Here is a 25,473-nt window from a genome sequence, read left to right on the forward strand (position 1 = left end):
AACTCTCTATTTTGTAAAGAAAGAAATTTTTAAGTACACTCATGTGTAGATTTGTTTCTATGTTACACTAATTGATGATAAAGTAAATTAAAAGAAATGAATCTATTTGTATTATAAAATTACCGTTTTTCTCATAGTTTGTTAGCAAATAATGTGCTCTATGTGTTTTTATATAATTTATAAATAATGAAGCAACATGAATTTTATTCTACTTTCGTCACTAAAGTACAATCAGCAAAGCACTGAGGTACGATCAGGCGTTCTCCTCACTAAAGTAAAGCATCGGTAAAACGGATAATAAATAGCTAGGCACACTAGGAAGGTGCATTAGGAACCGTTACGGATTGCTCAGTATCTGCTCCGTTTTCCACCAAAATATGGCTACGTCTAGGTTTTGGTAGTGGATTCCAATTGATGCAATCCTGAAACTGTGGATCATCACCTTCCGCAATGATTACCGTTTTGGTAGGACTTTTCTTAATCCTAAAGCCCGACGCGGCGTACATGTTGTTTTTTTCGTCCAGATTGTCGTTTATATTGTCATCGGTTAGGTTATCATAGTACGATCCGCGGACACCCGGCATTACATGTTCGCTGGTTGTAGCGGTTGCGTCACCGGATGAAACATTACTTGGACCGTAGCGTGCATCAATATCCTGCAACAGGTTCTGGATCTCCTTTTCGCGTTCGTTAAGCTCACGTATATTCCGCACCATGCTGTCGGTCGATTGTGTCTCATGGAGACTATTGCTAGACTGTTCGTGGTTCACCTTGAGCATACTCTGACTCTTATTGATTGACTCTATAATATCTCGAACCGAACGACGCCTTTCGTTGGTATTGTTTTCATTCGCAATCGTCGTTATGTTGCCGGTCGATTCACTGATTTTCATACGTGCGGTTTCAATTTTGCTGCTAATTTCAGTATGGATTGGAGCAACCTTGTGCTTGTACTGCAAATTATCCACAATAATCGTTGTTGTTGGTCCCTCATCATCTGCCTCCGAAGTAGCTGTTGGAAGCGGTTTCGGTACTGTTGGCTTTTCGTTGGTCAACTTGCTTATAGTGCTAACATCTTGAGTAATGTACTTCTCACGATTTTCACGATTTGATCTTCGTGTCGGAACTGGAGTTTCTGGTAGAGCCAAATTTTCGAAATCGACATCAGCTTTGGAAGAAACAGGTTCCTGGCGTACCTCCGGTTGCGTTTTTTCAACCTTTTTCCTCGGTGAAGGTGTCGGACTTGTTTCGATAGGAACAGTTACGATTGTAGTATCTACGGTAATCATTGTATCCGAATGTACTACTGTAGGTTTCGTTTTTTCAACCACTACATTATTGCTTTCTTTCGGTATAGTTGCCTGTTCTATGTTCGTTAGCTTCTGAACCTCCACTGATTCCTTGGTGATAGTCCCTGTATTACGGGTTTCTGCCACAATTTCACGCTCTATTGTTGAAACTGTTGTAGGAATCTCAGCTTGGGCGTTGTTATTATTGACATCATGCGAGTGTTGCACTGTCGTTTCTACATTTGTATCTGGTCGCACAGCAGATGTATCCTTAGCAGAAGCATCCCCGTTTACTGATGAAATACGCACGAAGCTTTCAATTTCGGCAGTAAGATTGCGTAGATCTTCGTTTTGGACATCTTCTACAGATGGTTCCTCAGGCGTAGAAACGATACGGTTTGCAGGTGCCTACACAAAAATAAATCATTTTTTAAGACAAATTGTTTCAACTATAAGGAGTTATATATGTATACTTACGACAGCCACCGGTGGAGGTGGAGGTGCTCGTCGTTTGGTACGAGTTCTTGTTCCAGATGTGCGTGATCGTAGGGTGCTACTGTAACTACTGTCCACGCTTACCGTAGACAAAGTGTCCCCTTCCGGTTCCAAATCCACATCGAAAGGATTGACATTGTTGTACTCCTGTCGCGGCACACGTGGTGTTGTGCTGTAGAGATATGATTTACCTATATTTCTTCCATTTGCGAAACGAATTTCTAAACGCTTCTTACCCGTACGGTTTGGGTGGAGCTTGCTTTTTTCTCGGTGTAGACGTAACCATCCCGGTGTTGTACGTAGCGAACCCATTTTGAATTGTACTGCGGTAGCGATCGTTCCTCATAAATCCAATTTCATCGTTGTTGCTGTCCTGTGTGGACGAGTGGCGGAGAGTCAGATGAAATTAAAGTTATCAGTATTATTATTGTTAAATCAACAAAGCGAACGTTGTGCCTGACAATGCAGCAAATGCATGTTGATGTCTACAGCTACATACACAGTGATCGCGTACCTTTGGATGGTCTTGTAAAGAGCTGCGGTAACGCGTGTGCCGTACGAACAGAGGTGTCGTGGTGTAGGATTGGCTTTCGCGTGCCGTTCCATAACCTGAGGCATTCACAGTGTTGCGATACCCACTGGTACCGGCGAAGGAGTCATCGTCGAACGTATCCCTTCTCAATGGTGGAGGGCTTTCAGAAGTTTTATTAATCCCTAGCGTCGAAGAACGTTTCTTTCCGAAACGAATTGATGAATATTGCCTGTAAATGAAGATTAAAATCGCATGTAAGCATTAGGAGGATCGATTGGGGACGGCTGTAGACGTGGAACACTTTCTTATCGGACGAAATGATGATGTCTTGATAGATTTTGTTAAACGGTCGATTGTCTACGTTACTTATTGAACCTTAAACCATCAACCACCGGACCGAAACGGCTCTAACGATCTCAATTAGTCGGTCAGTCCAGCATGCGGTTCAATTAAAATGTTCTCTTGTTTCTATATTCTGTGTGCCCTACGTTCCTGTCGCTATAGACCTTCAAACCTCTTACATGCCGCATTGTAAGATGAAGTGAACTTGACGCGGTTCTGTCTCGCCATGACGTGCGGTCATACGAAGTTAACCGAATGGAGGTCGCATTTCAATTAGTGCAAAACGCCACACATACCAGTGCCGAAAGAGGTATAATGGTTCGAAGGGGGGGGATGGAGAGACAGATCCGACACTACGGATCTAAGTGATCGAGAGGCTAACTGAACCGAAAGTTTGTTTAATTATCACACAATGAAACAGTAATGTGGGATACTTTGAAAGTGACCTACAATTATCTGCGATGTAAGGAATTTTCTTCCTCTGTTTATATATTTAAAATGTGTACTACTTTTGTTGTATTCTACATGAAAGTAGGCCTAAAGTGTTGGATCATCATCAATAAGTCATGCGACAATGGACATGGACAAGGGTTATGCAAAGTAGCATTCAATGGCACTTAATAAACCCGACCGAGGAAGTGCCGACGGTACAGTGCATAAATGCGAATGTTGATTTATGTGTCCTCATTGCATCGAAGTCGATTGGTAAAGTGAACGTTCGAGTGTAGCGAAATTTGAAATTTACTTAAATTATATTCCTGATTGAAATAATAAAAGTTCTGTGCCGCAACAGTGCTGCATGGATATTATGACAAAAAATTACCAGTTATGTAGATAGAAAACTTTGCTCAACATTTTACTTCTTGTCTTCGAAAAACGGAATGGGTGATACCAAACATTCTTGATATACCCTACTTCAACAAACACAATGTTGTGGTGTGCATATGTATGGAGGCGTTCGAAATAATAATTTAAAAGTTAAGATTTTGATGCCACTTGAGACAGAGTGCAAAAATGAGCCCGGGTTCAGGAAATGCTAAATTTAGAAGTGATCTCTCCCCCGGTGATCTCAATCTTCTCTTAAGAACTGCATATGGGTGGGGTTAGGCTGCTCCCATTACATAGACCCATAGAGGGAAGACAATGTTGGCGTTATTTGTATGTAAATGTCTACACAACCTACATAAGATCGGTAGTTGATCATTGAGAATAGATCTGAGACCTAAGCATAAAAGTGAGGTCTATATTGTTTATGCATAATTGTGTACTTTCGACTCAGTTTCATCTTGTGCAGGCGTTTCAATTGATGCATAATGATTCAATTGTGTTCCGTGGAACTCTGGTGTACGCTGACAGGCTAGAAATTAATTAATATGCCGGGAGAACCCCTACCCCTTAGAAGCCGGTTCAGTATTTTAGCACATAGTTGGGGTTATATTTCGTAAAAAAGATTATTCCCAACACTTGACTCGCGCAACACAACAAGCGACGTGCAAATTGGTAGGCAAAAGATGTATACCACACCTATGTTAGCTTCTGCTCAGGTGACACTGGTGTCGATTGTTTTAGCAACTCTAGCGGAAGTTTGTACGTAAGCATATCAACACCAATTATCATCTGCAGAGCTCATCTCGAATGTTTCACAGTGCTAGAGAAGTCAAAATCAATATGCATCAAAGACTGCGCCAGAAGACTGTGAAGAAAATCAGTGGAAAGTACGAATCCGTTAGAGGGCGCTACTACTAATAGTAGCGTTTGGCGGAAAATAACGATCATTCAGTGTTTTAAGCAAACCGATTCCATATCCGCTGACAGAGTTACAAAAACACACATTTCTGTCACTTTACCATTTGCGTTCGAGTGTCTTTTCGTAGGTCGTGGTGATGTAATTCAGATAACCGGCAAAAATGACACAGAACGAACGAGAGGACGAGACGATACGGTACGTAGGTGTGTGACGTCTCGTTCTACGCGAGCGAATGTCGTCTAGTAAGTTGGAACGTTTTGTTCCATAACCAACGCCGAATTACCATTCTCATGGAGCGACAATAAATAAGCTAATTAGAGGATGCCACAGTGGCAATAGTCCCATTGGAACTCAACGCCATTACTCGCCCACAATGAACTGCCGCATACAGCACTTACCACCACTCGCGGATGCCATCGCGCAAACTGGACAGGCTACCGCGCCGATGGGATTTACGTTCCAAGAAGCGTAATCGTTTGTGATTTTCATCCTCGTAGAATGGATTCAGATGCTCTGGATAGTCGTGGATGGAGCTACCGGATCCAAACCCGTTACCCTGCTGTGGTTGATGCCGGGCAAGATTGGTCATTCTGGAAGACGCACGTTCGAACTCACTGACACTGTGCGGATACGGATGATGTCATGCGCATAACGTTTTTTTTTGTTTGTGGAGTGTCCAAATTTTTCACTTCCTTTTGGGAGCTATATTCGTTGTTTGCTGGTCGTGTTTTGGACACTGACGAAAGACAAGCACGAGTATGAAGCACACAGTACCGGCTCGTCACCTAGTCGACCCCTAACCGCGGTCACCTTTACAGTACGATTGCACCTGAAACACAAGCCACTAGAAACGCATATGACGACTACACCGTCCACTTTCAACAGTACTGCAACAAACCTGGCATAAATGAGAATAGGTAGAACGAGCTTTAGTAGCACCGTACAGCACAAGATCGTCGTTTATCAGCGCACCCCGTTTATCTTATCACCGCGTCATTGAGGGTTGTGTTTGCGTGTTGTTTGAGGGTAGCACTACGGATAGGAGGGGTTGGCGGGTTGGTGGGTTCACGTTGGTGAGCCTCGAAGTTCTCAATGACCAGCCAGCTCGGCCAGGACACATGAAAGCTAACGTCATCGCGATCCCCGTTCGCCAGCAACACTCACTTCCGAACGAACTGATCGCAAGGTGTGTTACGAAGTGGTTACGAAAGCGTTCGCGTTGCGATTTAATCACTAACCGTTAATAGTTTGTTTTTAGTCTTTTCGGTGTTTTTTTCTGTTTGTTTTGTTTGAGTTTTCTTTTACGCTCAACCGCGATGCGATAGCGATTAACGGGGAATCTATCCAGGGTATCGAGCTTCGGAATTATTACCATTGCACCTTTGCACGGTTGGCCCGTTCAACGCTAGTCACGTTCGGTGATCATTAGCAAATTACCAAGAGGGTGCAAAAAAAATACTTCAACCGACAGTGTCCAGCGGGCTCATCCACACGCGGCCTGTGTATGTGCAATTAAGATGTTTTTTTTTTCTTCTTTTTCACAGCACGGTTGCTACTAAGCATTCTCGCTGCTGTGCCCAGTGGAGTGCATATGGACGGGGAACTTTACCAGACCTAACGTGCCACAGAAGTTCCAATTGATAAGTAGGTTCGATACTGATATCGAACAGGTATGATAACAATTGTTAATGAAACCATCTTTTACGTCGATGTTGGACTCGCTTGGGGAGTGTTCAACGATGTTTGCTATAAATGATGTAACTGTAAATTCAACAAAAAATACTGATAACAATTGTCATTTCTTAACATCTTAAATTGGATAACATTGTAAATGCAACAGATTGTTTGTAAGTTTGTAGTATGAATTCAATGTAAAATACTCGTCAGCTAAAACTGAAATAAACAATCGCTAAACTCCTGGTAATATGCTCAATTTTTCAAAATAGTAAGTGTGCAAAGGAGGAATAAATATTAATGAATCGTGTAAAATACCATAACTATTGTAATTTATCACGCATATTAAGCAACAAACGCTACTGCAACTTGCAAATGTGTCACTAAGCACAATGAATGGCTCGTGATGCATTCCGTTGGATGCATCGTCTCGTGGTATGCACAATGTCTTCCAAAACCAGTCAAAACGTCGAGGTCATTAACAGTGTTTAGCTCATCGACCAGCTGACAAAGTTCGACGTCATCGACGGTTGAAATATCGGTGTGGGAGTGAGGTATCGGTGCGTGTACAAACGTTTCTAGGCCACATCACAATGGTGCATGTCTTCTGCCACACCGAAGAAGTAAATATACTGCAACGATGGAACGGGATGGGCCAAAGAAAGGCCTAGGGAAGAATTTCACTGCGTTGTGCATCTCGGGCTAAACAGTTAGTTGAACGAACACACACCGAGAAGAGAAGATCTAACGACCGCTCCGTACTTTCTGGTGGAACGATAACGGTTGTTGATGTTTTATTTTGCTCCACCGTGTACACATGTTTGTGGAGCCACTGGGTGCAGATGTTGTACTGGTGGGATTAAATTCAAATTCACTATACGCTGAACGATTTTTTCCTCTGTTTGTTGATGATTGGTGGAAGTGTTTTTGTGTTTTTGGTTTCGCTTCTGAACACATGGCTGTGCCAACGGGGGTTTTTTCTCTGATCTGTAAACCTGCTTCCATATGACGAATCGTTCACACTGGACTAAGAGTCACTTGAAGGTGTTAAAAAATTATTATGTTTTTTTTTATTACCCTTTACACGAATTTTAAACATTTCATACATGCGTAAACAGAGCGCTATACCTGCACTAGTCACACGTTTACCAAAATCATATGCCTAGACCAGCTTATTCGTATTACTTATGTGAAAACTCGTACAGAGCGTCTAAATTTAGCCACAGCCAGTGTATGTGTAAATGGGACGTGTTCGAGATTTTCCGCTTCTCCGAAAAATTGGGAAATTTTTCCATCATGCGCTCAAAGCGCAATTTTCGGCGCTGCTCAGGAATGTTTTCGATTAGCACAAAAAAAAACTTCTTAAGAATATAAAATAGTATATCACTGCCTTTCTTGCAATTTTGCAAAACACTTTCTTTGCGATCGTTATTCGATCCACAAGTACAGTACACAGCACAACCCACAAATATGTTGAAAATAGTTTAAACTTTCGTCAGCACACAGTAAAACTAATTTTAAAATCGCATTTATCGCGCACAATTTACACAATCTTTAAATGCACCTTTTATCGAGGAAAATTTGTACCAGTTTGCACAAAGGCCGCAGCAAAGATCGTGCAAGCGCGAGCGTAAAGATATTCACGGAACAAACCAAGCGCCAGTTTTGCCTTGAGTCATTTGTTCAAATCGAAATACGTCGACGTGCGCGATCGCAAGTGTTCAAGCGAAAGCGATGATCGTATGAAGGCTTCACCACTACAAAGCAGCAGACCTTACAGTGTATGACAAACCGAATGCAATGGAATAGGAAAAGCACAGACCAATAAGGTGAAAAAAGAGAGGAAATGTTGAAGAAAAAAGAAGTTTTTTTTCTATGTACCTAAGCTTTTCTACACCTTATTTGCTACTATCAATGGTCCTACAGACTTATGACTTTATTGAAATTTATAATTGTTACACAATAATACTACATTCGCCATACGAATAAAACAAAAATTGTTATCTGCTTTGCCTAATTGTAATTCGATTGTAATTCTTGATTGAAATTCGAAGCCGTGGAGCATTCCAAACATATTTTAAGATCAATTCATATTCTTTTAAAACAACGCATATAGAATAATAATTCTATGCAGGTTTTGCTATGATGCTTATTAAATTATATTTTATTTTCTGAAACGTAAAATCCAAACAAAATAATATATCAAACATTTGTACGGCAATATAGTAAATAATTTGTTTTTTTTTTTTAAATTTTATTGTATTCTTTTTTATTGAGAGTCGATAATGTGAATATTGTTAGCAGGCATTTATCATTCTTCTCTAAAACTGATCGATTGATTTTTGCACTGTTGATACAATATGAGTAGGTTCGATAATCGTTCTATTTATTTCAAATTAAACTATAAAAATGCATCTGCTAAATTCACTATTCTAACTTCAGACGAAGTACAGTACTTGCTTATGTTGTGTACATCATTGTAGTAAAAACATGATCATAGTAGATGTGATAGCACAAGCTTATTCTACTGATCGGCGCTTTTGATCGTGATTATTTGCAAAGGTAATGACGTCAAAAATGGTTGCAAAGCTGTGCCGCGTGTGAAATTTGGCGATCGATTGTAGCACAAATTGAGTGTTAAATAAAATGAAAGTCAACTCATCGTTTTTAAAAACAATCGGTGTGAAAATGTTGAGTTGAGTGTCACAAAAAGATAATAAAATTAAAAAAATTAGAAACATGGGATACAATCAAATGGATTTTTAAACGCACAGTAAAGAGTACATCAATCATTCTTGTTCCTGTTTTTATTTTTATATTTATACAATCATATTTTCAACATATATTTTGTGGTACAACTAATTACGAATAAAATATGTTAGATTAAATATTTTGGTTATTAATTTAAACAAAAAACAATAGATATAATTGAATTAAAAAGCAATACTCGGTCATCTGATCAAACAACGTAACAAAATCAATACTTTTTAGCAGTGTAGTTTGTTGATGATGATTTACATCGACATTATTGTGCGTCGATTTAATTACAATACTACATATACAAAAAATATCATTGTAGCATTTAAATGGTTGCCTAAACATAATATGTAATTGCCATTTTGTAAAACATGCCGTACAGCTAGACACTTGGAGTTCATTCTGTAGCGTAAAAGGTTCATCTTAATGATTCATTTGCATGGCCTAGCAGAACCGTCAGAGCGAGTGAGAAAGCACTAATAACAAAGCTACAGTGTATGTAATATTTTTATGATTACACCTCTTAATGATTCTAATATCTATTAAGCAAATAATTTTCCAATACATGGATTAGATACTAGATTTTGCATTACGAATTCTTCATTGTTTTAATTAAATATTGTATTCATTTCATGTTTTATTAATTTACGGTAGAGTCTTTCATCCGTTTCATTCAGTTCAGTTCTGTTGTTAGTGTATCTAGCAATACCGCACTGATATGGGTACGGATACGATGCCTCTTGAGAGAGAATTGAGGCACTCCATACCTCCATACTCTGACTCAATACGTAAACGGCGTACAGAACGGTAACATATCTCTATAAAAATCTGAGCTTGATACCGACATACGCTACTGAATAAACACAACGATTGGACACTCGGGCCAAGATGCGTTGGAAATGGGTTACTGGACGCTCCTACCGTAGTGAATGCATAATCTACCAGAGTGGTGGAGAAAAGCATGAACTTGGTGCAGCATTCCTGGTCATAGAAGTGATGTGAAAGCAAGTGATCGGATGATGGCCAATCAGGGTTCGTGAAAGGTTCTTCATCCTGAGCATTATTAATGTGCATAGTCCGCAATTTAGAAGCACCGATGACGATAAGAAGATCTTCTATACGTAGTTGGAAAGGAAGTACGACACCTCTTGGATATTATAGACATTCGTACATATAGGGGAACAAATGTCGACTCAGACCATTTCCTGGTTATGGTAGGGCTCGATAGATAGGCTCGACATAGATCGATTGAGGCAAGCTGATGTGGCCAGGGACTTCGCGACCGCGCTTGGAGAAGCATTCCCAGAGAACAACCCCTTCGAAGCGATGTCCCTCAGTGACCATTGGCGTATGATGGAGCAAGCCATCAGCAGCACGACTGATCGAACTATTGGCCACTGCATCATCCGAGAAGAACGCAGCGCGTACCCATATGCCTAAACGATATGTCTAAACGATGTTGAATGCGGCACGAGGCGGTTTTACTCCCATGATCGATGTGTGGCGCAACGAGGAGGGAGATATCTTGTCGGACGAGCGAGAGGTGATCGACAGGTGGAAAAGCTATTACACCTGCATGGAGCAGATGCATGAGATACCGTACCAAGCGCAGGAAGCAGACGATAGCAGTACTACGACAGCCAGCATGATGATGACGAAGCTCCCACGCCATCCTTGGACGAAGTCATCAGTGCCATCAAACAGCTGAACTGCAACAAGTCATCTGGCAGCGATGGTCTGGTGGCAGCGCTGTTCAAGATGGGCATGGAGAGGCTTGCCGCGAGTATGCATCGGCTAATCGTAAGGATTTGGGACCAGGGAAAACTACCGGACGAATGGAAACTGGGTGTCATTCACACATTGTACAAAAATTACGACAGGCTAGACTATGACAACTTCCGAGCCATCACAGTTTTGAATGCTGCCTCTAAGATCCTGTCTGGAATACTCTACTGCAGAATTGCGCTCCTTGCCACAGATTTCGTCGGAAGCTACCGAGCTGGATTTTTTTGAAAGTAAATCGACCACCGACCAAGTCTTTACTCTACGGCAGATCCTCCAAAAGAGTCGAGAGCACCAGATCCCTACGTATCACTTGTTCATTGGTTCTAAGGCCGTCTACGATACCATAGATCAGACCGAACTATGAGGATGCCAGACTCATACACCACCATGAAGGTGCTCGTCATGCTCGACCCGTACGGCACGAGGCGTAGAGGAGCACAGCGAGCTCGTTTTCTGGATCAGGTGAAGTCGAATCTGTCGGAGATCGGAAGCAGCTGTGGATGGAGGAGTTCAGCTCTAGTCCTAGTTTCCTGGAAACGGTTTCCTGGACATCCTGGGCATCGAGCGAAACATGAGTTCCTTCAAATTTTCGTATTAGCTCTACTTTTATTTTAAAGCGCGATTTTAATCAATTTTGCAGTTCTCAAAAGCGACTTTTTACATAGATTATCAGTCACTATCACCTGACAAGTTATTGATCTGCCGTTTCTGGCTTCCCTTAACTTTATTTACCTAGCACAAGACATCCAGGAGGAACGGTCACGATGGGATTACGTACTAGTACTGTCATGTGAAAAACATCTATCACATTTAAAAAATGCTGAAATTTGTTAGGTACAGTGAAAAACATACTCAAGTGCATCTAAATGAGTAGCGAAATTACACAACTGTACGGTTAAAAACTACAATAAAAAGATTAATTACCGTGGAGACGCCTAATGCTTCGTGCATTTGATTAGGGTGCTAATCTGGAAAAAATAAAAATAAATTTGCATTCGCAATTGTTTGTTAAAATATTAGTTAAAATATAGATCAGTATTAGGTATAAGTCTTTATGTTACTAGGATTAACTCAAATATTACATATATGGTTTTAAATGCATTTAAATAGACAAAGAAAGAAAAGGTAGCGACATAAACAGGCGTATAAACGACGAAGTACGCAATGATCATCAACAAAAAAACGCGAAAATCAAAATGAAAATTCACCAGTTGTACATTTGTATGTAATATAAGGTGAAATTAAGAACAAATCACTTTCGAACGTTAACGCTTGAGAATGTCGAAATCTAAGGTAATTGGTAATTCTGTATCAATCTGTTTTGAATGAAATTAGATCTTTTTCTTGCGCGGTTAGAACGGCCTGGTCGTATCAAGACTTTTTTTAACACGTAGCAGGATAATCAACCCATGCTATGGGGACACGGTCCGGATTTGATTTGAACCCCAGTCCTGCCGTTTGGGCCGGCGCCGTTTATCACGTGCACCATCGGGCCCCATGAAATCAGATCTGTTGTGGAAATTTTAATTATTATCATAATTTTGCATATTATTGACAAGATAACAACAAGTTTGGTGAAATGTTAGATTTGGATATATTTTCTATGGAATGTATTCTCCAGAAAAAAAGTTAACTCTTCCTAAAAAGGTTTGCTAAAAAAATGTCTTGCTTTAAATACAATGGGAAATTAATACATCATCCGAACGAAAATAAAGAATCGATAGTGGTTATCTTTCCGTGAAGAACGAAAAATATTTATCACCCGACAGTTTGATTTGTATTGTTGCTTTACATGCAAAAATCAGTCAATTATCTTTTTTTCTTTTAACACATTTATTCAATCTGCCTTTTTTCACTTTTGTAGACTGCACCGAATTTTTTCCTACACTGGTTGAATACCAGTACTGTGGAATTAAAAAAACACTAAAAACTACCTTGTGGCTGCCATTTTTCATGTATATCATTTTTCGCACTTTAAATTCTATCTATGTCCATGTTATGAGGATACTGCAATTCTTCAGCACGGCTCATGCCTTGCAATATCCTGTCACATGCTTAATCAACCATGCTCACGAACGGTGCGAAAGCTGCAACGAGGAAAAATTCCCATACAAGAACACGACAGAATGTGTCAATTATTCAAAACCGTGCCTTGTTTTTCGGTAGATGGGCTGTTTTTTTTTCGCACCCTCCAACCATCCGAGTTCAACGGCGCAATGCACTTTCGTACATGTGTTGCGCTTGTTTGTGGGGGTTTTGCAAATTAAATTTTGATTAATCGACTAGCCATATGTATTTCTCTTTTTTTATTGCGTTGCTTATCCGCGCAACCTGGCTACCGGGGTTGAAGCAGCGAGCTTGATTTCATTTGCATCTATTACGATCCTTAATTTTGTCAGAGCGTGAACTTTATTTACGCTACGACTAGGGCACTCGAGTAATTTGCTGCTGGATATACCATGTTAGTGACGCTAGAACCAACTTGTTTGTACATATTTTTGTATCTTTCCCAACCACCATAAGCTTCAGCGTAATGTGTTGTCTGCGACACAAGCAATAAATGCATGGAAAGTTAAATAACAAAATCCACTATGCAAATGTTTGGTCTACTCCGGTTTGCCGGTTTATTTTGCAAACATATTCATCGAACCCATTCTATTGCCCACTTTCCGGACCGAAGCGATTGAAATAAATGACATGAATAAATTAATAACACTGCGATTTAATGCAATTACCTTCTCGGGGCTAATGGTTGATGAGAATGATATTGCAGTGGTTTTACTGAGCCAGACCTCAACAATCGAGCTCGTTGTAAAATTCATGCTCGATAAATTATGCAACATTACTCATATCACACCTTCGGACCACCAGGTTTGGGGAAAAATGTGACCGAATGCTATGAATTGGTGTCTGATGTGTACAAAATATTTGAAACCGTATAAGTATTGTTTATCAAATATGCTTCAAGTGATCCTAGCTATAAATAATGAAATCAGAACTGAAAAATTTATTTTAATCTGTTAAAGAGCAACTTCTATTGAACTGTACTGTTCATGCATAGACCACCAACATAAAATGTTGGTCATAAATGATCGAACGAAATGCTTCTACACCTACTAGTTTTGAGCTTGGTCTAAGGCTTCTCTATAACGTCCGGTGGCAACAAATTTTATCTCAGCGAAACTATCCACCTTCATCAGAAGCTATACGCCTCGGTCCATTGAATAAAAAAAACTGTTCGAACTGGAATGAAGCAGATAGTGAAGAGATTCACACCCATCGCGTTGAATGGGTCTCAGGCTCTCAGGCGTTATAAATAAGCGCCCACTTAGTGCCGCACGAAAAAGTACCGAAATCTGATTATTTTTCGTTATTTGAAAAGGTGCATTTTTCTTTTCTCTGTTTCTCTCTTGCTCTCTCTTTGTTCACCGATGGCCACTATCTTGATCCGAGAAGCAGTTTTAATTATCATTATTAAGTTCGTGGGACCTTTTCCTAGGCGACAGGGTGATTTGGGAGTCTGATGACCTCGTACTTGTCGGTGTAGTTTTGGTGTTGATGTAGCGAAGCAGGGATGGACCAAAAGGACGAAACATTGTTTGTAGCACTCACGTCTTCGAAGCCATTCGACTATATCGGGTTACCTGTCTTTGCCCAGCTGCATGTACTGCGACGGCGAGACGAACCCAAGCACGGGACTATCGGCGTACGGGGTCAAGTACACGGGGAAATAAAAAAAAAACTTGTGCAATGGACCAGTTGGTCACCTTGTGTGTTTTGCTGTAGCTAGCCCACGGACACGAAACGGCCCGAAGCTGTGGAAAAGTTTATTAAATTTATTAATTTCACGTCCTAGTGAGAAACCCGTACCGATGGTTGATCCTGGCTTCAGGTGTGTTAATTTTGCTTTTGCTGTAGGTCTTCCGTGCCAATGGGTGGGGGGAGTTGTTCTCATTTGATAACTTTTAGTTCACCGCATACGATCACCGACCGGCAAACGGAAAGTGCCACTTTGCCTTGTGCTAGTTGTGTGTTTAGCGTGTGCCATAAGAGAGATTATGCAAACTGTTTGATTAATTACCACGTTACAAAATATTATAATAAAAGTTGCGGTTTCCCATTAAAGCGTAAGTTGACCAACAAGTAATTGTGTGTGGAGTGATTGTGAATGTTTATTAATTTACCTTTGAAATTTACGTCAATTTGTTAGCTAGTGGTGTCCTTCTATATGTGATAAGGAAAATAGCATTAAATGATTGTTAATACTACACAACTTAGCATGTTTTAAGAAAAGTTCACATATTTGTTTGTGCTGCATTAACAAAATGATTTAACGAGATCAAATCATGAATTTTTTGAAGTTTATTCTCAGAAAGAACGAAGAAAATGAAATATGTGCCTACAGATTAGGGTTTTTTAAAAGTATTCCTAGACTTCCAGTTCCAGGTTTTTGGTCGTTGGTTTAGGTTTTTTTTTTCATAGAATGAAAATGATTTTATATTTCATTGAAGTTAAATAATTATTGGCGGCCCGGTGGTACATGTGATAAACGGCGCCCGTCCACATGGCAGGACCGAGTGCAAATCCCATCCGGCCCGTCCCCTCGTAGCATGGACTGACTATCCTGCTACGTGGTAAAATAAGTCTTGATACGGCCAGGTCGTTCTAACCAAGCAAAAAAAAAGTTAAATAATTCGTTCCACACCTAAATAATGCACATTCAAAGTGCAGGTATCGTGTTTCCCCGTGCTTAAGAGATCCTAATTGGAATTGGATTGGTTATTAAAAATCAGAAGGACATCTATTAAACAGATATCACCAATTTTTCAGTGCAGAACCGGTCAAAATTTATTATTTTTTGTGCTTACAAATAACTTTTCTTTATACTTGAATTTTACTACAAGTTTTTTTTTCTTAAAATAAATGCCTAGCATTGAGGGTGCATTTTATGGGTGCTTATACACGGAAAAATACGATCATTTGTTTATCAACCTGTACATGAACAACATATTTCTGCACACTATACTTTACCAAAGAATATGAGCACAGGTACAATGCGCCTGAAATTTCAAATAGAGAAGTTAAATGAACAAAACTACGATTCATGAAAGTATAGCATCAATAGAATAGTGGCTGAATAAATAACAGCCTAACAGAACTGTAGTACGTCAGGAATTCTGGAACTCACACAAACGGCTTAGGTAATCCAGAATGCTTTGAAGAATATACTGAAAAAGAGTTCTGCAGCCAACTGCATTTATTAATTAACGAAAATTGTCAGCTTCGAGATTCAATGAGACCCGTGGAAAAAATGAGGAATGTTTTCTAGAATGTGACCAAGGTATTCCTTTGTACAAGCCCACTGAGACTAACATTGATTAAATTGTCGGTTTGAGTCTCCTTTTGTCTGAATTACTGAGTTCGTTTGAAGCTATCTTAAATCACTAAAATTAATTTATTTAATAAAGTTAATAAAGCGAATCGGAATGAATGTTTTCAAGCTCAAGCTTCCAAAACATTAACACTGTCGCATGTGTTCCTTTAGAAGCTCTGTGGTACAATTGTTTTAAATGCTCAAACTAATGGCCAACTTCACAAGTTCATTAATTGCTTCAACATTTTTCGGTGGAATGTATCTCAGCAGGTACTGAATAATGCGGCTTCTGTTACTTTTATCTTAGGGGGTTTTATTCAGCAAGCATCTTTAGTACTGCAGATTCATTGCGTAAATACATAAGTTAGACAAACCAGAATAAACTTCTATCAGTTCCAACTGAGTATTCGTTGCCAAATTATCCTTCAACGAAATCGAACATGAAGGAAGTATTACATAAACTGAATGTTAACACACCTACTACAATAGTCTTGTGTAATTACTAATACTTGATTGCGTAAATATTTGCTTTTCTATAATTCTAAAGAAACGTACGATCTTTCACAGAAAAAAACTAAATCTCCAAGAAGGCTCTTGGGTTAGAACTTACCCAACCCATAGGGCAGCTTGTTAAGCTACAAGACGGACAGCTAACTATGATAGATACATAGTTTTAAGTATTTACTGAAATGGCATTGAAGGCCATGCAATTATTGATTGATTGATAAATAAATAAAAGCGCCAGTGGTCTTTCGTGAGCCAAGACAATAGTGCTAACAAGAGCTCAAAGCGGCTTAATATATATATGTCCGTCGCCTATTACAGTCCAAGGCAAACAGATTTTCAATATTGACAGCTTATCGAAGTAAGATTGATATGTGACAAGAAATGAGCTTCTATTAAAGAGATGATAGATGATGAAACGGTACTAACATAACGTAAGCTATTTTATTTTTAAATGCCTGGTTATAAATATAGTTTTAGAACAAACCTTCAAAAACCTTCAACATATTTATTTCAATTATGGTTGAGTGAATGAATTCTATTTTAGTGGAACATATTTTATCAACTTTAATAGCTTAGTTGGTGTGTTCGTAGAAACAATCAAGATTCTGACAAATTCGAATCGATACGTTGGAGCTTAGATACGACTAGACGTGAAGGCTTTCATCCGTAATGAACTTAGACGATGTCCATAGAACTAACATACGTTCCTGACCAGATCGTCTACAAATTACCGTTCCCTTTCGCAGCTATCCACTCAACACCTAAATCCAGCACGTCGTAATCCCATAATATTGTTTACCTAGCGTAGTAATTTTCCTTTCCACAGTCCTCCTGTTCGTTCGTCTGGGTCCCGCTCTATCCGGGTACACTCATGCTGCTGCTCAACTAAATTGTCTTTTAAGATCCCTGCTCCATGCAAATGGCACTTGTGGTTGAGTTGAGTGAAAGATGTACCTCCGTGGAAGCTAGAAGTTCTCTCGTTCCGAACGTTCAGCCGCATCATGCAGCCTCATCAGACGATTTAAAAAGGTTTTGCTACGATTCAAAACTCTCTCAAGGATATAACACGTGCGAACAACAACCATGTCTGAACGGTGTGTCTGAGGGGTTGGCAAAGTGGACGCAAAGTTCGGAAGCGTTAATATCTTTTTAATTAAATTTAAATTTCTACTCACTCGGAAACTATTTAACCGAATGTGAGCTCGCACACACACCACACACACACTCACAGACATGAAAACGATCCGACGATGTGGGTCCAACACCGTTTGATAGAGGAGCGAAAATGTTACAATCACTGCTCTGAAAATCCACTGGCTACGCGGCACTAGTACGGGTAGTCCGGAGTGGATATTAGTGTACATGTTAACATGTATCCCCACGGAAGTACCTACGCATTATCAATACGGATGTATTTCGGAATGGAGGAGGCGTGGTAGAGGGGGTAGAAGTAGGACCAAAAGTTTCACCCATCTCCCAGGTTCAGACTGGCCAGCCAGCAGTAATTTCCGGCATGGTATGTATGCTTTTTTGCGGCATGTCCTTTACGGTTTCTGGGGATCATCGTACCGGGGGGAGTCATGAATGGTTTTGCCGGTTTGTTGTTTTTTTGGAAAGTTTTAATTTCAATTGTCAGGAACAAATGTTGCACATGTAATTTATGATTCTCTGTGGCATTGCGCCTCCGTTTTAGTGTTGCGATGTGCAGCAGCAGGTTGGTTTGTGTATTTTTGGAAAAGAGTCTCTTTTTTTTACTCTGTTGTCTATTGGCTATGCTTTGTGTTTTTTTTTGGGTAACTCTAGCACAAAACTATTGGGAGTACCAGTCGTAAAAGTTAATGTTAGACGGGAGACATTTGTAGCCAATTGTACCGTTATTTTTGTCATCGACTGTCTGCGATAACATAAGCGTGATATAAAGCGTGATTTAGGTAAGAGGTAGACCAATGAATAAATTAAGCATGTGTTCGATGTGGAAGCTACCTGTATCAGGTGGTTAATTTATGAGGGTTGTGATATTTTACAACTACAATAATTCTGTCGAAACGTTCGTAAAGTAAATTTAAAATAAAACTAAATTTTTAACTGGTAACGTAAAAACAAAACTGTTCAAAAATGTAGAACATCTGAAAATTATAGCATGCATAAATTGATGCGCAAAAAAGTCTTCACACGGATACGGTTGAAAGTGGTAGCAACCGAGACATGGTCCCATTCATTGAAAGTTCACGGTGCTAAGATAGTTATAGCCGTACAAATGAACTAAAACGACTCCTTTACCCTCGAGAGTCTCTCATCCGGCGTAGTGAGGACAGCGCGAAATGTGAACGGGGTACGGCAGCAACTGTAACCGGATGGAAAACTTTGTTTGCAACACATCTTGACACCATTCCATCGCCGGATACTGGCGTCGTTGTTCATTTAGCAAGCAAAAGTTGCAAAACTTTCATTTCGCCAGCGCCTCCTTGACGGAGAGCTTTGCTCGGATAATAACGTTTTGAATAACAGCGTGCGTGCACATCGATGCGCATGCTTTGCTCCATAGCGCTCAGAGATGACAGTTCTCTGGCAGTGTGTGTGCATGTAGAGCAAGAGAAAAACGCAACCCCCCTAAAATGTGAGTGAAAATGGTGTAGCGAGATGGTTTTGGTTGCTCGTGTGTATGTGTATTTGTGCTCGGAAAATGAGAATGTTCTCCATCCTTGGTAGCTGTGTTTTCCATCCGCAGCTTCACGGAGGATGGTCTCTCTCGCTCTCTCTCTCTCTCCGGCAGGATCCGAATGTACGCTAAAACCATGCATTATGCCTCACTCTCAGACAGGCAGGCTTGGTAGGCGTTAAACTTCCAGCACGGTCGCCATAGTAGCTGCCAAAGGGGTGACACAACTGTGGAGCAGTGCTGCCAGTGGAGTTTGTTGTTTGTTTCGTAGCAAAAAATATGCTACGCAGTCGAGGCCACGACAGGAGAAGAACCCGTAACATTCCATCATGGTCTCCCGGAGCGGTTGTTTCGGTTTTAAGGGCTCCCATTTTCCTCTCGTATGAGCAAACTGTGCCAGCGATGGTATGAGCGGCGTGTCGGTGATGTTCTAGAAAAAAGAGACACCAGCTTCCTTCCCCGAGATAGAACAGTGGATGATGTTTTTGGAGCCATCGATGGAGACGAATGATTCCAGCGCTCAGTTCGGTACAGCTTTTCACACCATACGGATGGTTGGAGAAAACTGCTTCATCGGGAGTGCCAGAGCGTTGACGTTTAGAAAGAAAGGAAGCTATTCTTAAAAGAGAAAAAAAACACATCAAGCTATTCCGACTTGAAAACCCAACATCGCTACAGTGTGCTCAAGGGCGTGTGAGGTAAAGGCGAATAAAATAAAAATAAAACAAAAAAGAAAGGTGAAATTAAGGAAACAGAAGAAAAAAGATTCTGTGTAGTTAAGCGGTTAGTCGAGTGAGGTGTAAGCTTTGCAAGGGCATAACCCGCACCAAAACCGGGAGCTAATCAATCATCGATGTGGTGCGGTACACAGCGATGAGGTTGGCCATTACTTTTTTGTTGTCCTTTCTCGGTGGATCATTTACGCTTCAGCGACCTTCAGCAGGAAAAGAAATAACACGGAGTACCGTGAGCGAGTTCTGGAACCGTATCCTTGCGGCCATCCCAAAACATTCATTCCATCGATCCATTTCCATCGTACAACGCGCGTTGGGGAGGTGTCCTTTGCTTGCCTTGACTGTGCAATAGTGCTCGTATTGATGCTGTTCCGATGGTGTGTCAGTGTCTCCGTCAGTGGAAATTCGGTTGGGCAGATGTAAATTGGGGTTTGGAAATGAGATAAAACCGTACAAGACATAACCAAGAAAACATTGTCTCCCTTCCTCCGCAAACGTCACATGTGTTTGAACAGGATTGAAGGTGGTGTGAGTGTGTGTGCTGCTTTCGACGCTTATGCATGGGTGTGTTGTGTTGGCAGCGTGTGTTTGTTGCTGTGTATCAGTGGCAGTTTTTTTTATACCCACGTTATCATAGAATCCTTGACTGATGTGATGAGAAGATAAAGGGAAAAAATGCCGACACCCAGGTGCAGTGGACAAGCTATCGAATGTTGCTATACTGTTGTGTGCGTATTGTGTAAAGGAACGTGTTAGCAAACGGATATTATGAAAAACCTTCGACTTCCTTCGGGTCCCAACCAACAACGGGTTGTATTGAATGGTTATTGTTTGGCTGTGTGGTCAATCAGTCGATGTGATACGGTAGCGGAAAATGAAATACAACTTACTGTGGGTGCTAGCCAACCAGATTGGACAATACTTTTTTTGGTATCACAAAAAAAACAAAACAAAACAACAACGGAAACCAGTACACGTACAAACCGACCACAGGCAAATCTAGTAGTGTCCCTTCAAACAAGCGTCACCCGCAAAAAAAAGTATCCTGGCTCCAAACGGAAACGAAACCTTTCTCAAAATGGCTACAAAAGGATCAGACTTTGATATGGAAGGGATGTACAGGACAGGCTGCCGTAGCTGCTGCTGTTGCCGCCGCAAAGCATACTCTGCCGGAGTCAAAGAATCCCAAAAGATATTTTCCATATCCTGGCGCGAGCGGTGGCTGAGATTTTACCTTTTTGCTAAGCTTTTCGGTGGTCGTTCTACTCAACTGCCTTTCCAAAAGCATTCAATCCCTCCAGCAAACGCGACCGGGGTTGGGGGCCGGGGTGTACATATTTGGGGCAAGAATTCCGAAACTCTTTTTGCACAATGCTCATTTGGGGCTAGAGCCTTACGGGCGAAATGTCACAGGTTGAAGGTGCTGCAAGGTGGGAGCGACATAGGTACAAGATTTTTCCGGTAATTTTCTACGGCATGGCGAGCTGCGGCATCGCGTTAGGGGGAAAACGGCTCGATCGTTAAGGTGGCTACAAAGACAAAGTTTTTCTTCCAAACATTTCACAACAAGAAGCTGCCACACCTGGCTGAAAAGCCGATGGTTCGGAATACATTATGCAGAACTGGGCTGAAACGTTTGTTGGTTTCGAGCGAAACTTTCCGTTTAGCGATATTGCGCGCTTCAAACTAATAAGGGGAAAGGAAGATTGCTTCAACAATGAAGTCTAACAATCATTCGGTTTGACAAGAGTTTAAAATCAACGATTTGGCAAACCGCGAGCTTTATTGTGTACCGAGAACGATTGCTACGCATATTAAATGCGAAATAATAATCACATTCCTCCAAAGTACGACATTTAACGTAAAGAAAATAAATGATATGCAGTTATGTTGTTGGCGCGATTAGATTCGACGTTGTTGTGGCATCCGATTTTTTTTATTGCCTTTTCATTTGGGAATTGTAATGATAATAGAAAGGGGAGAGAGAGGAGGGTCATAAAATCTGAATCCTGATTGACTTACCTCGATTATGGTTTAGAGTATTTATAGCTGACATTAAATATTGTTCGCTGATTATCGTTCGTTGATTTTATGATGCCTAACGCCAATACCTAATGGGTTGCGGTTTCCGATTTACCATTGATTTGTTGTTAGGTGTCATTTGTGGTGGTAAATTGGAAATAAATGCATCCACGCACAAAAACCCACAACAATGAACCCAATGAACTATCAGCGATGAGCGTAAAATTGTGAAATTTAGTGACGCATTTTTCGATCGCTGCTGGGTGTGATCTAATTATTGATTTTTGCAACAAAACCTACAAAACCCTTATAAAGCTGGACCATAACCTAAATAGTAAGATTTGGATTGGGTTTAACAAAGAGATGAAAATTCTCAGCGACTTTTTTATGAAATCGGCTAAGTAATTGTGGGTTGTAGTAATAAAAAGCGTGCTTTATTGATGTTTGAAAGAATACGCCATTGCGGTATGGATTTGCAAAAAACCATGAAAGGAAGACAATAAATTTTATTTCAAAATTTAGCAAAATTCGCCTGGATGCGGCGGTCGGATGGTGCAAGTGGGAAAACAGTTTACGGTTGAAGATAAAACCATCTCCCATTTAATAGAAATGCTTTTATATTTAAATGAGCATTTCGTATCTTGATCTGAAGCCATTACCGTAAAAGCGTCTCATGTATCTGTGTAGCCATTAGTACGGGAGCATAATTATGACACGCTCGCCCGAATCGTTTGTTTTTTTCTTCTTCTGTCGAATTGTTTCCAATTGCCTTCCATCCCCGTGCCGTGCGCTAGTTGAAAACAGTAATTAAAGCACAGTAACGCTGGTTGTAGATGCTTAATAGTATCGAATTTTCTCCTGGCCGTTCATTTCAAGCTTGCGCATAATTGGTGGAGAACAGCCGGTCGCTCTTAGGCACGCAAGCAAGTGGATGGCAAACATCGTACCTGGCGCCCCGTGTACACCGCGCAAAATACGGTTGGCACAAGATAAATCCCTAAATTATACCCATCATCGCCTTTCGGCATGACACGCATTTGAAAGTGCGCCGATATCACTTAGCACAGCGATAAAGCTAGTCGGCGGAAATGTGTTCAAGGGGAAATGTGGAACGAGGAAGAATGGCTTCTTCCGGAAGCTTCCGTGTGAAGTAGAGAGACGTAGTGAGAGGAACTAGCATCACCTTCACCTTGGCCAACGTATGGATATATGTGTGCCACCCTCATCCCCTATGCGTGTGTGTGTGTGGGTATGGTGTAACAATTTATGGCTATCGTTTTCTGCGGCTGCCAGGTTTTTATTGCCGTTGGCCATTTTATTATTATTGTTATCATTTGCATGTTGCCTCTCGCGCTTTAGTATCGCTGCTATTGGCACAGCAGCATGTGGGATGTAGAGTGTTGAGATGGATATATGTATACTAAGGGCCGAAGGTGAAACCTTTTATTCGTTGCGCCATGTAGCGCAGCGAAGCGGAACACAATTTCTTGCTGCCAATTTATGCTTACAACGACGTCGAGGAAACGATATATATGTACGTATTCACAGAACGGGAACAAAATATTACATCACGTGCATTAGTTGGGCGGAAATCTTGAACGGGGTTTCCTGGCACTGGTATCCACATCCTGGTAGCTCGGGGGGTCATAAAAATCTGTGCCGGAAAACAATTGAACGTCGCACTGAATTGAGACGGCAAACGGAGGACACGGACACGCTTTGCATGATTTATGTCGCATTTCTATAAGTAAAAGGGCCATTGCGTTTGTATGTGTATGTGTGTGTAGGTTGGGGTTATGTGCATGTGGGAATGTACTTTACGATGTGTTCGTAGGTGGTTTGTGCTTAAGGATATTAACTAAAGCGAGGTTTCAACTAGAGCCAGAAACTGTACGGGACAAAAGTTGTCGCGTAGAAAAAATGTATGCGAATACCCAAAAATCCTTTAAACCTACGCAAGGCAGAAAGCAAAATGGCGTTTTTTGTTTTGTGAACAGCAATAAAGAATTATATCTTCCTTTCAGTGGCTGTGTGCATCGGCACGGCACCCCGTGTGAGCGATAGTGATATCGTAAGTGTGTGGGTGAAGCAAAAATTGTGTTGAAATCAAAATGAAACAGGTGTAAAAAAAAGTGGAAGTGCATAACAAAAACTCAATTCCTTTCTCCGGTTGCGGAATAATAGATGGAGGAACATTGATAATTGCTGTAATTTATTGCTGTTCAAACATTGACCACAAACACACACACACACATACATACACACGACCAGGAGCCCAGAGCTTTCGGTGCTTTCTGGCTGTATAGCCATTGATTGTGGAGTAAACAACGGTACCTAATAAAACAGCACAATTGGACGGTTTTGTTTTGTACAAAGGAAGCAGTTTATCCATTGAAGGTAGGTGTACATTTTTATATGCTCGTTTGTAGGTTGTTTGTTTCCATTGTGCACACAAAGCGCTTAATTAAATTTTGTACATCAAAACAAAATCCAATAGAAAAGGCAAAACGAAAACCAAAAAGAAACAAAAGCAAAACAATCAGCGCTCTGCAAAAACATTCAGATGCAGACATGGAACAAATTTCAACAATAATCATTAGATTGAGATCTAAATTTTGCAGTCGTTGCGCAAGGAACTGGCTGGGGAAGCATAAGCCACTAGTTGACTTTGTCGACGGGATTGTGGTGGTGGTCCCAAAAAACAAAAATAGAACTTTTTGTCAAGTTTGCTTCCAGATAGCTTTAGGGGTGGTAAATTTTTGGAGTTTGGTGATATTTATTTTCGAGCTCTCTCTCTCTCTCTGAAAAAAAGTGCTAAACATTCATCCCCTGAAAAAGAACGCAACTTTCTCTGTCGGTAGACGTGTGATGTGAAAGGAAGAGTAGTGCTTTATGTCGATTTGTTTTCCACTGTTTCAGCCGGAGGGAATAGACATCTTCTGGAAGCACACTAACACACAACACACAAGTTGATTGTTCGCTCGGGAAAAAAATGATTTTACTGCAGCATCGAAATGATGTACAATTTGTATTTGTTTGCTGTTATGTAGATGCACATTATAATGAGCTTACCCAGCGTAGTATGAGAATATTTAATCCACAAGTCAAAATATGTTTTGTTTCCTTCTCTCGAATCTTACCGCTTTAAGTAACGATACATTTGGTGTCGTATATCATTTTCATTTTAATATTAACATGAATCTTAAAATATTTTATGAATGCAATATCCTTATTTGTGTATCTTTGTCCTTTTTGTTGAATCTAATCTAATTGCTCTAATTGATTATAGATAAACTTTACATGTTGCAGTCTTAAAGACTTTAAAAATAATATTTAATGATGCGCTGAAATATGTCTTTTTCATATGTCCAAAACTGTATTTTTTACTCTGCTTGCGCGAACATTTGGTGCCGTGACCAGGATCATATGCTCGAGAGAACACACTTCATTTTAACATTCAATCAATAAAATTGTTAAATCAATTTGTATAATAATTGTCAGGTTTTCGAGTACTATTTTTTCGAGGAGAGTATTGTTTTTATTCTTATTTATTTTA

General features: G+C 40.4%; 2 protein-coding genes across 11 annotated transcripts in view; one reads left to right on the forward strand and one right to left on the reverse strand.

The window, feature by feature from the left end:
- Positions 1 to 165: 165 nt before the first annotated feature.
- Positions 166 to 7,771, reverse strand: LOC125764615 (uncharacterized). 5 transcript variants are annotated; one of them, XM_049429022.1, is made up of 7 exons: positions 7,644 to 7,752; positions 5,378 to 6,166; positions 4,804 to 5,303; positions 2,299 to 2,545; positions 2,021 to 2,157; positions 1,767 to 1,956; positions 166 to 1,697 (listed from the first exon to the last, which is right to left on the reverse strand). In XM_049429022.1, the coding sequence occupies exons 3-7, from the start codon at positions 4,992 to 4,994 to the stop codon at positions 315 to 317; spliced, it is 2,148 nt and encodes a 715-aa protein (XP_049284979.1). In that variant the 5' UTR covers positions 4,995 to 5,303; positions 5,378 to 6,166; positions 7,644 to 7,752; the 3' UTR covers positions 166 to 314. The 5 variants fall into 5 exon arrangements, with proteins under 5 accessions (XP_049284979.1, XP_049284980.1, XP_049284976.1 ...); XM_049429023.1 differs by having other exon boundaries at positions 4,804 to 5,249; positions 5,304 to 6,166; XM_049429019.1 differs by lacking the exon at positions 5,378 to 6,166 and having other exon boundaries at positions 7,644 to 7,771.
- An 11,271-nt stretch (positions 7,772 to 19,042) lies between these two features.
- Positions 19,043 to 25,473, forward strand: part of LOC125764618 (pneumococcal serine-rich repeat protein-like) — a 46,240-nt gene continuing 39,809 nt past the window's right edge. The window contains exons 1-2 of one of the 6 annotated variants that reach the window (XM_049429030.1): positions 19,043 to 19,898; positions 23,942 to 24,314. The gene's annotated coding sequence lies outside the window, so the exon portion shown is untranslated. The other 5 variants (XM_049429029.1, XM_049429031.1, XM_049429033.1 and 2 more) reach the window with 5 other exon arrangements.

The sequence above is a fragment of the Anopheles funestus genome, chromosome 2RL (assembly GCF_943734845.2).
Source record: "Anopheles funestus chromosome 2RL, idAnoFuneDA-416_04, whole genome shotgun sequence".
NCBI classification, from domain to species: domain Eukaryota; kingdom Metazoa; phylum Arthropoda; class Insecta; order Diptera; family Culicidae; genus Anopheles; species Anopheles funestus.